The following is a 13,103-nucleotide window of genomic DNA, read 5'->3' on the forward strand; positions in this document are numbered from 1 at the left end:
GTCATGAGGTGTTTAAAGGCTTGTGAAAGTTGCATGTGTTTTTGTAAAGTGTTTTGTTATTGTTCTTGTAACACATCAAAAGACATGAACTTCATATGGAAAAAGTGACAGTTCTTAAAACTTAATGAAGTTATTGTGATTTGAAGTTCTACTACATAGTATGTGTTTCATCTGCACTGGGAAAATAAAATTTCAAGCTGACAAGTTTTTGCTCATAGCTCTTTCAACAATTTTGCAGGGAGCATGTCAGTTTTATGGCAAATCTGCTTTGTTTGGTTGGGTTTGTTTTTTTTTTTTTTTTTTTTTGTTTTTTTTTTTAATCTTGTTATAAGGACAGATTTGTGACTTTGCAATGCAGTCTTTGAGAGAGAACTCCATTTAATGAGAAACATCCACTTAGACCAGAGGACTTAAAGCTGGGATTCCGGTGGACTGGTTTTGTCTCTCTAAAATATTTGGGATGTGGCATTACTGAATGATATTTTGGCTTTACAAAAGTGCTGAATGTATCCAGCTTCAAATGAGTTTGGAGGTTTTCTTGAAATCTGGCCTAATGACTTTCTGTCCTTCCTTACTGTATGAAGTTGGTGTAATAGTCATCAGCTATTGAGGCTGCCTGTTTGAAATGTATAAATTAATATAATTTTTCACACAGTTGTTTCCATGCAGATGTTTGCACAAGATGAATTTTATTTAGTATGTAGTAGCTGGTCACACTGTGGTCAAGCTCTGCTGTAGCACATGGGCTTTTTACAAGCAATTTTTATGTCTTGTGTGACTGGTGATTATTTCACTTTAGCTAACTGGTGGCATTCTTTAGCTAACTTTGAACCATTCATATGGGTTTTGTTACTTGGACATGCTACTTCTTTTAAAATGAACTTTTGTATAAAAGTATTTTAGAAGGTGAGCTTGTGCCGATGAAAGATGATGCCCATGCTAGTGAAAGATGTGTGGAAACTGAAGTTTCTGAAATATCCTGATAATCCTTTATTATGTAAAACAGAACAGAGATGAGTGCTGTCATGTAATCTGAAGAGTAAAATAAATGAGTAGGTCTCTAGGTAAAGTGATAGGAGTTCTACAGTCCTATAGCAAGAGCTCTTGCATCAAACACTAGTTTCAGATATTCTGCGACTGAATTGAAAGAAAATATCTGTATAAAAATGCTGGCTTTTTTTTTGAATTTGTACAGAGTTGCAGTTCAAAAGTCAGTATCTTAAACATGTAACAGCAATGATGTAACACTAAATACTCTTTTGATCAAATAATTTTGTTTTGTAACTAAATCTGAAATAGGGAAATTGTTGTCCTCTCTGTTATGTTCACGTTGCACAATTCATTTGTTCAGGACAGCCTAAAGCTAACTTCACTAGTTCAAAGACAAATTGTATTAATATAAGATAGAATATTCTCAACTGCTTTTATGTACAATCAAACCTCCAAACAACTGATAAAGAGATGAGAAAAAGGTAAAGCTGTAAGACCATTCAATATAATCTAATGTTTGAGAAGAAACTTCAGACCTGCCAAAATTGTTAATATCAATAATGCCTCTGAGGGTCTTGAATCTCTGCCAAAGCTGTTTAGGCAGCAGATGTGGAAGTGTAAATGGAGAAACTTGGGTTGCAGAAGCCACATGAAAAGCAAGTCAGAGTCAAGAACAGAACACTGATCCCCCAGTCCTCTTCTGGCCACACAGTGAGCTTTAAAGTGTTTGTGCTCTTATCCTTCTGAAAAGGAGTTCAAAATTTTATGTTTCGTATTGCTTTACAAGATTTACTCATTTTTGATCTTGCTGTTTTAAGGTGTCAAGGGGCAGCTAATGTAATTGAAAATGTGTTTTGAAAATTTAAACAATGTAATTGAAAACTAATGTAATTGGAAACTAAAACAACTGTAGCAATGAGAACAACTTCGTTTTGTCTTTTTTCTTTTTTTCTTTTTGAGGTGGTTGCTTCTTACTTTTTTTCCTTGCTTTCCCTTGATCTATCTACTGATCATGAAAATGTTTCTTTTTTCAATAAACTGTCAGGGAATGTTGTTATAGTAATCAGTGGTGAGGTTCCCAGATGAATATCTGTATATATCTATCTCACAGAAAGGCAATGAGGCTATGAAAGGAAAAAAAAAAGGTAGCATGGATTTTAACAACTTTATTGAGTTATATTTTAAGGTGTTACTTCATCCAAGTTGGAATACTGTCAAATTCTATGTTTATATCCAGGAACTTGACAAGAGGAGTTGGTAGATTTAGAGAGTTACTAAGAGCTGTGGAAACAAGAACTACACAAAACCTGCGAATGGTGAGTTATATTAAACCACTTTCCTCTTGTAGCATCTGAGTTTCAGTAGGCAGAGAAAGCACAAATACAGTGGATGAGTTAGAGGCAAATAATTGGATATGTAGCATATTGATAAGGACCTGTTAGCCAACCCAGCACTTTATAAGGTTATATTTCCTGGCTTAAGGATGATTAATAAATGATTAAAGTAAGGAATGTTTGGTACCCAGTCTCCTCCCTATTCCTTTTTCTTGTTTGTGGTTATAATTAGAGCCTGACTGGTCTCTGATTGACCATACTTTCAGCCTTAGTTATAATTGCCATATTTATGAGTCAATGTAGTTTTATGTTTCTGTAAGGTAGGGGGGGTGAGAACAGAAAGCATCATTTTTGTGTGGTTTCTATAAAGTTGAAGGCTGTCAAGTTATAAAGGCTCTTAAAGGAAAACCATAAAAGCAAAATCATGAATATTTGTTACTTATATTGTCAGAACCTTGAATCTTTTATATAATAAGAAGTAGAGGCTCATATTTTTTAGTGTAATGTAATTATTTTCAAAATATCCTAGATTAGTTTCCTAATATTGGGCCTTCCTAATACTGGGTTTCCTAATACTGGTAGTAAGGAAGGTAATTGATTTCTTAATTAATTCAATAACTGATTCCTCGTAAAAATATTAAAATTATTTAATAATAGACTTTCAGTGGAGAGGGATAGTATTACACATTTTAATAGAAAAGATGAAGGACTTCTTATGGTATGGGAGTTAAGGTGGAAGATGCAGATCTTATGGTGCTGTCTGTGACTTAAACATTGCACATCTGTTTTTGGGAAATGTTACTGGAAATGCTGCCAATTCTGATGAAAATTTAGATCTTGCCTTCTCTCTACTGCCCTGATAGAAAACCTTTGAATTTTCATCATGATGATATATAGTTGTGGAGGGTCTATGCATGTGTGTGAAACATTAATGAGGAGATTTACCTGATAGTTATGGATTATAGGATGACTTAAAAGTTTTAAATTAGTATTTAATTTAATATGAGTATTTCTACAGTTAAATTTATGGTGATGATAACAGTTGGTCAAAATAAAACATTTCATGCTGATTTTCAACCTTGTTTCAATCTGGCTGAGCTAATGCCAGCTCCTTCAAGTATGAGTTGTCAGAAGCCCCATTCAGCCCACAGACCATAATTGTCTGTGGTGGGTTGACCTTGTCTGGCTGCCACATGCTCACCCAGCTGCCCTCAAACTCCCCTTCCTTAACCCATGGGGAGGAAATAAGCTAGAAAATGTCTGAGATAGACCCGAGATAAGGGCAAAGAGTTTGCTTACCAGTTACTGTCACAGGCAAAACAGGCTCTTCTTGGAGGAAATTAATTTATTGTCACTTAAAAGAGAGTGGGATGGTGAGAATCAAATTCAAAAACTGAAACACCTTCCTTCCACCCCGATTTCTCAGGTTCAACTTCAGTCTTGGACTTTTGACTCTTCTACCTCCTCTCCCTCCCCTCCCATTCCCTGAGAGGTGCATGAGGCGTGGAGGGTTGTGGTGGGTTCCTCTTTGCTGCTCCTTGCTCCTCACACTTTTTCCCTGCTCCAGCATGGGGTCCCTCCACCAGACTGCAGTTCCTTCAGGGAATATCATCCTGGTTTTCACCGTGGTTCTCTTGGCAGGCTGCAGTTTGGACTGCTCCACTGTGGTCTCTCCCATGCAAACAACTGCTCCAGATCTGAGGAGGCAGTAGAGGTTATTGAGCATCTTAGGTTATTGATTTTCTTTGGAGCAGCAGCTGGGTTGTTTATACTTCAGTAGTATCTGGATTAACTGATAAAATGGAAAAATTGTTTGTTATTGCTGTTAGTTTTCTTTGTGTTTAGAATACAAAAATACATTCTACATAAATAGTCTTCATTAGAAAAAATCTGAGCATTTTTTAAGAGTTTGTATTCAGCATTTCTAGGGAAAATATTTATCTTTGCCTTTTACAGACAATAGCAAGACAACTTGCAGAAATTTTGTTACGAGGTATGTGTGAACAGAGTTACTGGAATCCACTGGAAGATCCTCCTCACCAGTCACCCCTTGATGATCCGCTGCGAAAAGGTTCAAATCTGAAGAATTACGCGCTCAGTAGGAGACCGCGGGTATACACTGGAGAGAAGTATGGCTGAGTTTATACCTCTTTTGTTTCTATCATTGCAGTTGTTACCAGTGCACTGGATAATTTAGTTTACATTTTTGAAAATGTAGAAGAAATTTGGCAGTGTGTAGCTAGATAGATTCCCTGAGGAGAACTAGGGAAGAAACATGCTTCTCCCAGTAGAAGTTTGCACTGTATACATTAGACCTTTTGTTCTCAATTGTAGAAATATTTTTTTTTCTATCCTGGTGTATGTGATAGACTCTTATTATATGTGGGATACAAAAGAAAACATGAGCAAATCAGATATTGCACATTTTAAAAGTTATGTGCTGCTTCTAGACATAGATTGTATGCTTTATCGTAGAAAGGAAGAATTCAAAATGTGGAGATTCAAGTTGGTCCAGGAAGCATTATGAAAAAAATAACATATCTAGAAATTTATCTAGCAGTTTCAAAGCTAACTTATTTCCCAAGGCTAATCTTTTAGCTAATCGTCTTAGATTTGTTTTGGCATTTCTTTTATGATTCCACCTTTTTATTCAGCTTTAATCTTTCATTGAATCAGGTAAGTGATGCTTTTTGGTTCATTTTTGTCTGATATATCTCATAGTGAATTCTAGAGTAGTTACGGTATGTTTCTTCCTTCTTCCTTTTTTCCCAGACTAATCACCATTAGGGTTACTATTAAATATAGATAGCCATTTCCTTGAATTTGAAATTTTTCTTAGAAGCTAGTATCTTGACTATAGAAGTAGCCCTACTTATGTAATGGAGAGATGTTTTGTTTTAGTGTTCACAGTATCTTTATATTGTAACATAAATGCCTGCAATATGACACCATTTGAGTTGTTTAGCTGCATTTATTTCAGAGTTCCATTAATGAATCTTTTACACAGCAGCAAGCCCACATAATTATGGTGTCTTTATTATTATTAGGTAGAATGGTCTTTATCTTCAAAGACTTCTAGTAATTCTCCTTCCTGCATCCAGAATAATTACAGCAGGTTTCTCAGGCTCAGTCTTTCAAACTTGTGTTCTCCATTCTCAATTCATCCTTCATAGCAACATCCTTCCTGCAAAAGTGGAGCTTTGTTCAGTTTAGTTCTGTTGTTCTTGGCACGTGCACATGAGGTGTTCCACAATTTCAACAGAGCATATAATTTAGTCCTTTCATCAGGTCAGACTGGTTAATACCATACCACATAAAATATGCGCAGCCAAGCATCTCATCTCCAACAGTGACTGAAAGCAAGTATCAAAGACAATGATATCTAGGAAATTTCTTCCTAGGTATTCTTTTGACCGCCAACTCTGAGTCTGCAATGCACTGTTTTTTCTAAGTATATTGACTGACATTAAATAACTGCATTGTGTTCTTATGAGGATTATGGGTGTAATTTGGCTAATAGCATTTATGGTTTTTTAGATCTCTGTGTTATTGCCTCTTCAATTTACTTGAACTAGTTCTTCAACTGAGCATGACTTCCATGGTTTGCCTTTGGTTGATAGCTGTTTCATATTTTCAGTTGCTTCTTTTGCCCTGTTACACTGAAATTACTTTACTCATGTGCCTGCATCTATCAGGACAAATAGAAAATTAGTTCAGTCAACTTAACTGAGCTTTTTTGCTTAGACAGGTCAAAGAAATGTCCCACTAATTTCTGCACGGGGAGGATCTTGTTTGAGACAAATGTCAACATATCTACAAAAATATGTTTGAAATTGCTACAGAAAATAATGCTTGCTTTTGTCTTTATAAGTGGCTTTTTAGTAGTTCTCTTTGGGGCAGCATCCCTTCTTTGAGAGAATAATTTCTCCAGCAACTCTTTCCAGTCATTAATCTGCTTTCTGGGTGCCATTGTCAGTTGGTCAGGTTAAATCTTCCTCCAAGTTGTTAAATTCTGCATAGAGGAGTGGATTGTTAAATAAGGAGCACTCTGATGCTTCCTCATCACTCCTGATTCCTTATCGTGGGTGGTTCTTATTCATGACTAACTGTGTTTTGAAATTTCCTTTGTTATGTAATAACAAATTTTATGCTAAATTCTAAGATTTGGAATACTCTTAAAAATCTGGTGAGCAGTTGCATTGATTAAAGAAAAAAAAATACAGCAACAGAACAGCTGCCCTGGGGTCTCAGCTGTTGTATATTACCACAATACGTTCACAATGTTGCTTTCAAATTGCCTGGAATTAAGATGTCTTTTAGTTTCTATTTTCTTTCAGGCATTGAATTACTGCTTATATTTCTAGTGCTTTAAAAAAACTTGAAAAGATGTTTTAATGTCATACAAGTTTTGTTTCTTATCTATAATGTATTGTAGTTTGAACATCCTTGGGACCATAGGAATTGATTATTAACAGCAACAAATTATTTTCTCCATTTAAATAAGCAATTGTGGAACTAATGGACTGAATTCACAGGAAATAGTACTTGTGCTAATTCAGAAATAGTTTAGAGGAAGAAAGCTGAACAGATAAAGCATAGTCACTGATTTGGGGGATTTTTGAATGTGTATGTAAATGGATCAATGAATTCCTGCCAGTACCCAATGCAGATTACTGTTGTCTGTCCACCAGCATAGAAGAGTTTTCAGAAAGCATCTAGTATTAGAGAAAGCACTAAAGTCTAGAAACTAGTCCTATGTAAACCTTCAGCATTAAGTTGGAAGGGACTGTATACTTCATTACAAGCAGATAATTCTACTACTTGGAGCTAGGGGTGTTTATAGCAGACAGGTGGAGATTGTCATGGATCTATTTAAAAATATTCATAGCTATTGAAAGCATCAGGAAAAAAATCTCAAGCATATCTCACAAAAGACTGATAGAAGAATTTCTCCACATACTGCCTAAAATACAAAAGTTCTCCTATTCTTGTGTGAGAGTTTCCTCTTGCCAGCACTTGAATCAGTGATGTAGCTTGAGCTCAGGCAGATTAGGTGTAAGAGGCTAGTTAAACTATGGGTTTAATGTTTGCAGATGTCAAATTATGTTCAATTTTGGGATATTTGAATGAGTTCAACTCTGACTGTTGTCTGCTGTGGTAGTTTTGTTCTTTTATTGTGTTCAGCCAACTTTTCTGAAATCCAAATACAGAGTATTGCAAAGAAATGCATTTTAACCAGTTGATTTTTCTATGCAAGTTACTTTCTTTTTTGGACATTTCCCAGTTTTTACAGTGCTTTTAATATATGTGTGTGAACTACTCATAAAAGTAATATGTTCTGCTTAAATAATTTAATTCTCATTTTGAACAGCATCTTCTGTCCTCAAGAAAATACAGAAGAAGCCTTACTGTTGCTGCTTATTAGTGAATCTATGGTAGGTAAAATAAAGTGAATGTGCATTTGCTGTATGTGTGTGCTTTCCTTGTTTTGTTTGGTTTGATTTGTTTTGTTTTTAATTAAAACAGGCCTTTTTTTTTTTTTTCCCTTGGGCCTTTGCCTTTTCTTTTATTTTCTGTTAGGAAAGCAGGCAGTTATTTCTGAAACTCAAATTTTTGCTCCTCTGAGCCAGCCAGATGAGTCTGCAAGTGTTACAGAGTTTTTCTCCTTTGGGCTGGCTGTACCTAGCCTTCTTCCAACCATAGGCAGGGGAATAAGCCAAGTCCTTCATTTGGCATCACTTTCCAATGAAGCACTGTTACACCAGTTGCTTGTTATTCAGACAGACACAAAATCTAAGTTATTTTTGTGGTAAAAAGCAAATAAAAAAATACTAGAAAAGCATAATAAACATCATCAAAAAGTACCTTCCATTGTGCATTAAACTTCAGTCACTCAAATTTGTAAATGATTTTTAATGATACTGACATTCAGTCTTGGCTACTGAATTATTTTTTTAAATGTCCCCATTTCCTCAATAAATGATTCCTTTCAATGTCTACTTGTGCCCTTTATCAACTTTCCATATTTTCTGCGAGTCATCAATCAACTGCCACGTACTGACATTCTCATACCATGTCACTTTTATGTTCTCAGATAAAATGAAATGCTGGAGCTTTTGCTGCATTTTTTTTTTAGTTAGAGGGGTGAAACCTCTACAGTCTCAGGCATCATGCAGTCTGTCTCACTGCACATCAGTGAGATGTAGTCTTTTAAGTTCTACAGGTGATTCAAATGCTTACATGTTTTGGCATAATTTCTGTTTTGCTACAGTTAAATAGGATCAGAACATTTTAGTGAACATTGGCCTAGTTTAACTGTTTTAAAGTGGCAGATATTTACATGGTAGTGCTAACTGCTTTCCTCATTCCTAGTGATCTGCCTTGCAGTATTCATGACAGAATCTAGAAATTCTGTCTAGATTCTGATTTTCATAATACAGAAAAATTGGCTGAGCAAGCATTTCCACTTATCATATGTTGGTTTTGCTGCAGTATATACTTAGCACTGAGAGTTGCTGGCTGTGTCTCTAATGTGCAGCAGTGAAGATGCAGAGAATTCTGATGCGAGCTGTGGTCTTAGTGTGAAGTTAAAGCAGCCCCAGTTCTGCAAGATCTGACTACTGATTGCTGTGTAGTTCCTTACATATCATCATTAAGAAGCCAAAAACCAAATTAAAAGTACTGCCTTGTTAAGTGTCGTTTCAGGTTACTTACAGCTTTTCCTTTGTGAATTAGTTCTGCCTAATTATATCAAATGCTGTCACTGTAGAGCATATACCTTTAGCAAGCTTTCAAATTTTTTTGCAGTAATTATTGCAGATTATTTCAGGCAAAAGAGTTTGTTTCGGGGGAGTATAATCTTTGACATGATTGACTTACTTTGGCTAAGTCATTTGTTCAAATTAGATTTGGAGAGGGAAAAAGGGGAAGATTGAGCATAAAAATATTCATCATTACAAACTTACCTTTCTGAGAGTTATTTCAGCTTCAGTTCATGCTAACTTTCTAGCTGTAGTAGTTGTGATGTAGTATGTGATTTATGATTCTGAAACCAGTATCTGGGAAAGAAATAACACTTAGAGAAGACTGAGTAACAGTTGGTGTTTTGATATGCTATTGTGGTATTAAAGTACTATGATCCCAGACTTTCATTGTCTGTGAATTAGTAAGAAAACACCCCAATCAAGGCCAGGTTAGACAGGGTTCTGAGCAGTCTGGTCTGGTGGAAAGTGTCCCCACCCATGACAGGATGATCTTTAAAAGGTCCCTTCAAACCCAAAGCATCCTGTTGTTCTGTGATCTGGCATCCTCAAATTAACAGTGCATATATGTGTTGCTGCATGTCAGCTGAGTGGGGGTAACAGAATCACAGAATGGTTATGTTTGGAAGGGACTTCTGGAGGTCATTTTGTCCAGTCTCCTTGCTCACACAGGGCCTTCTGGAGTAGGCTGCATCTCTCTCCAGACATCTTTTGAGTATCTCTAATGAGAAAGATTCCACAGCCTCCCTGGGCAGCCTGTGCCACTGCTCATTAACCCTCACACCAAAAAAAAAAGGTTCCTGATCTTCAAAGGGGATCTTCAATGTTTTAGTTCATGCCTGTTGCCTCTAGTCCTGTTGTTGGACACCACTGGAAAGAGCCTGGCTCCCTTTTCCTTGTATCCTCCCTGCAGATATTTGTAACATTGATAAGGCTCCCCTCCTGAGCATTGTCTTTTCCAGGCTGAAGAGTCACAGCTCTCTCAGCCTTTCCTCATAGAAGAGTTCCTCTGGTGTTTAATAGATCCTGGTGGGCATTTGTTGGACTCTCTCTGGTAGCTCCATGTCTCTTGTACTGGAGAATCCAGAACTGGACCCAGTACTGCAAGTGTGGCCTCACCAGTGCTGAACAGAGGGGAGGATCACTGCCCTCAGTGATGATGCTGCCTGGGCTGTCAGTAGCCTTTTTTTCCAGCTGGGGCACCTTGCTGGCTCCTGCTCACCTTGAATGTCCACCAGGACCCCCAAGTGTGTTCCTGTCAAGCTGCCTTTGAGCTGAGGAGTGCCCAGCATGTATGGTGCCTGGGCAGGTGCAGGACTTTGCTGAGGTTCCTGTCAGCTCATTGCTCCAGCCTGTTGAGGTCCCTCTGGATGGCAGCACAGCCCTTTGGCATATCAGTTCAGCAAACACGCTTGGGATCAGGCCTGGTATCAATCTCTGGGACACACTGCTAGTTCCTGGCCTCCAGCTAGACTTTGTGTCACTCCTCACCACCTCCTGGGCTCAGCTTTGGGGACATTCTTAAGCAGTGGGAAAATGGCTGAGCATATCCTTCCTTGCTCTGAGGCTGCACTGAGTTACACTGCTCAAGTGTGTCACTGCCAAAAGTGTGGCCAGATGACTCATTGCAGTTTGACTGTCACCTCAGAGTGTCTGAGACCATGGCACTTCTGAAATACTGAGCACTTCAGTTCCCATGTACTTTCTGTTTTATAATTATCAAGAAAATGATTGTTCAGATCCACAAGATATCTGTAATGATTATGAGACATCCTTGTGCTTTGGTATTGTCAACCACTGTTTCACAAGAAGTGCTAGTTCACAGCTTGTTCAAAACTTGCAAGGAACTGAGTCAAATAGTAATTAGAGGTGGAGTTAAAAAGAAGTGAAGTTTTGCAGTTTCTTGAAGTTCTTGAATATTTATGCAGTGTAAAAAGTAAAAGCCAAAGACTTCTTGATCAAAGGAAAGTGAAATATCTCTTTGGGGGTGTGTGTGTGTGTGTGTGTGCATGTGTGGGGTTGTTTCAAACTAAGATGTGGATTATTCAGTTGATAATTCCTGCGATGTCAGTGCATTTTACATTCCACGTATCTTAGAAAAATTTTCAATATTTATTTATGCTGATTTTAAAGATGTACTGAGTTTGTTCAGAGCTTAAAATGTTACCCTGTTAAAGTGGAGAAAAAATTTATTATCCCTTATTGTGCGTCATTTTTTGCATCTAAAAGAGGGGGAAATAAGCTACCTATTAAAGTTTAGTGGTTTTAAGTAAATGTGCTAAGTGGGCCATGCCCTGTGAAATTAAAAATAAAGAGGGGGATAAGGAGAGAGAAGTATCTTTGACTTCTGATTGCAGACTTCCAGATATACTAGTATTTGTACCAATGTGCAATGGGAATATTAAACACCAAGAAAACTAGAAATAGATAGGATAGCAAGATAGTGTGTTTTCAGATCATAAAGTGGGAGAAGCACTGGGTAGTTCAGGGAGGTACTAACTACTCTGAGACCTGAATTTTGTTCTTTGCTCTTGAACATGGTTTCTCTGTGAACATGGTCTATTAATTTAATCCATTTCTAGCTTAGCTTTTTTCCTTCCCAAAAGGAACACTTTCCTTAAGGAATTAGGTTTGCAACATGCCTTTCACAAATCAGGTTTGAAAGTACAAACTCTTATTGCAAACACGGCCTGATTCCAAAGCTATGCCCAGAAGCAGGATCAGTTTTCACTTCTCAGTAGTAACTGCTGAAGGTGATAGTGGGTTGTCCTGGGCATGTATGTTACCATTCACAGTGAGATGAATGTCATAACGTTGTGAAGAGAAAAGAAGTTGATTGCTGTATTTTACAAAAGCTTGAATAGAGAACTTGAAGATCCTTTTAATATTTTTTACTAGCACACAAAAAATATTTTCGTAGATGTATATCCATTATATTGAAAATATGCCTTTTTTTTCCTGAGAATTCTTCAATAATGTTAAATACATTACTTAGATTATGGAATTAGAATAAAGTAATTAAAATAGGTCCATGTAGAAACACCAGTCTTGCCACTAATATATAAAATGGATAATCCTTTCTATCTATAAATTTGTATCAGATCTCTTTGTATCCCTTGTAGCAACTACTGACTGTGAGGTTGAGCAGAATGGTAGTAACTGGAGTGAAAAAATAGCTTGAATTATAATGGCAGCCTTGGTTTCTTTCTTTGTGGTGCATTTCAGGCTAACCGGGATGCTGTACTGAGCAGAATACCAGAACACAAGAACGATCGCATCATCAGTTTGCAGAGTGCATCTGTAGTCTATGATTTACTTACAATAGCCTTGGGAAGAAGAGGCCAGTATGAAATGCTTTCAGAGGTTTGTTGATAGTAGTGAATATTCATCTGTGTCATTTTTGCTGTTTTCTGTGGTTCATGTTAATGGTGGTAGTAAGAAAGGGCTGAAATACAGGAGTCTGTTATTCTGACTGCTTTATAAATACAGGAGGTAGTTTCCAAAATGTTTACTGTCTAAACTTATATAAGTGACTTGAGGTGGCCAAACAAGAAAAGTTGCGTGGAGAGTGTGGTAAATGTTTAATGCCACAGAAATGCACATGTTTTTTAGGTGAGGATGCATGGATTTGTTTAAAAGGGTACACATTTAATGGAGCGAGCAAGAAGGAATGGCCAAAAATAAAACTGGTTCTGGGTATAGAAATGATAAATTTAATTTCCTAGGAAAAATATTATTAAAGAATAAAAAAGGATTTTAGAAGAAAACTTTTACACTTCTTAATATTTGAGGTAATCCATAGTCCTTACAGTTTATAATTGTTTTGAAGTTAATAAAAAGAAAATAAAATCAATTTAAAAATTTTCAGGTCTTTGGGAAATGTGTTACTTATTTTAATGTCTGTTTCATTATGTAGCATGCTTGTGTTTGTTGCTTGTTGCAACTTCTTCAGGAAACTGCCAAGTATTGGTAACAGTTTTATGCCTGTGGAACAGCTATGGCTCTTTGGGCAGAGCAG

General features: G+C 36.8%; 1 protein-coding gene across 3 annotated transcripts in view; it reads left to right on the top strand.

The window, feature by feature from the left end:
* Positions 1–13,103, top strand: part of TTC7B (tetratricopeptide repeat domain 7B) — a 121,702-nt gene that overhangs the window by 39,734 nt on the left and 68,865 nt on the right. For all 3 annotated transcript variants that reach the window (XM_084208757.1, XM_084208758.1, XM_084208759.1), the window contains exons 6-9: positions 2,228–2,306; positions 4,281–4,453; positions 7,696–7,759; positions 12,311–12,448. In XM_084208757.1, coding sequence (XP_084064883.1) covers positions 2,228–2,306; positions 4,281–4,453; positions 7,696–7,759; positions 12,311–12,448 — 454 coding nt within the window. The remainder of the gene's footprint in view (positions 1–2,227; positions 2,307–4,280; positions 4,454–7,695; positions 7,760–12,310; positions 12,449–13,103) is intronic.

Source organism: Fringilla coelebs, assembly GCF_963513975.1.
Source record: "Fringilla coelebs genome assembly, chromosome: 6".
Lineage (NCBI taxonomy): Eukaryota > Metazoa > Chordata > Aves > Passeriformes > Fringillidae > Fringilla > Fringilla coelebs.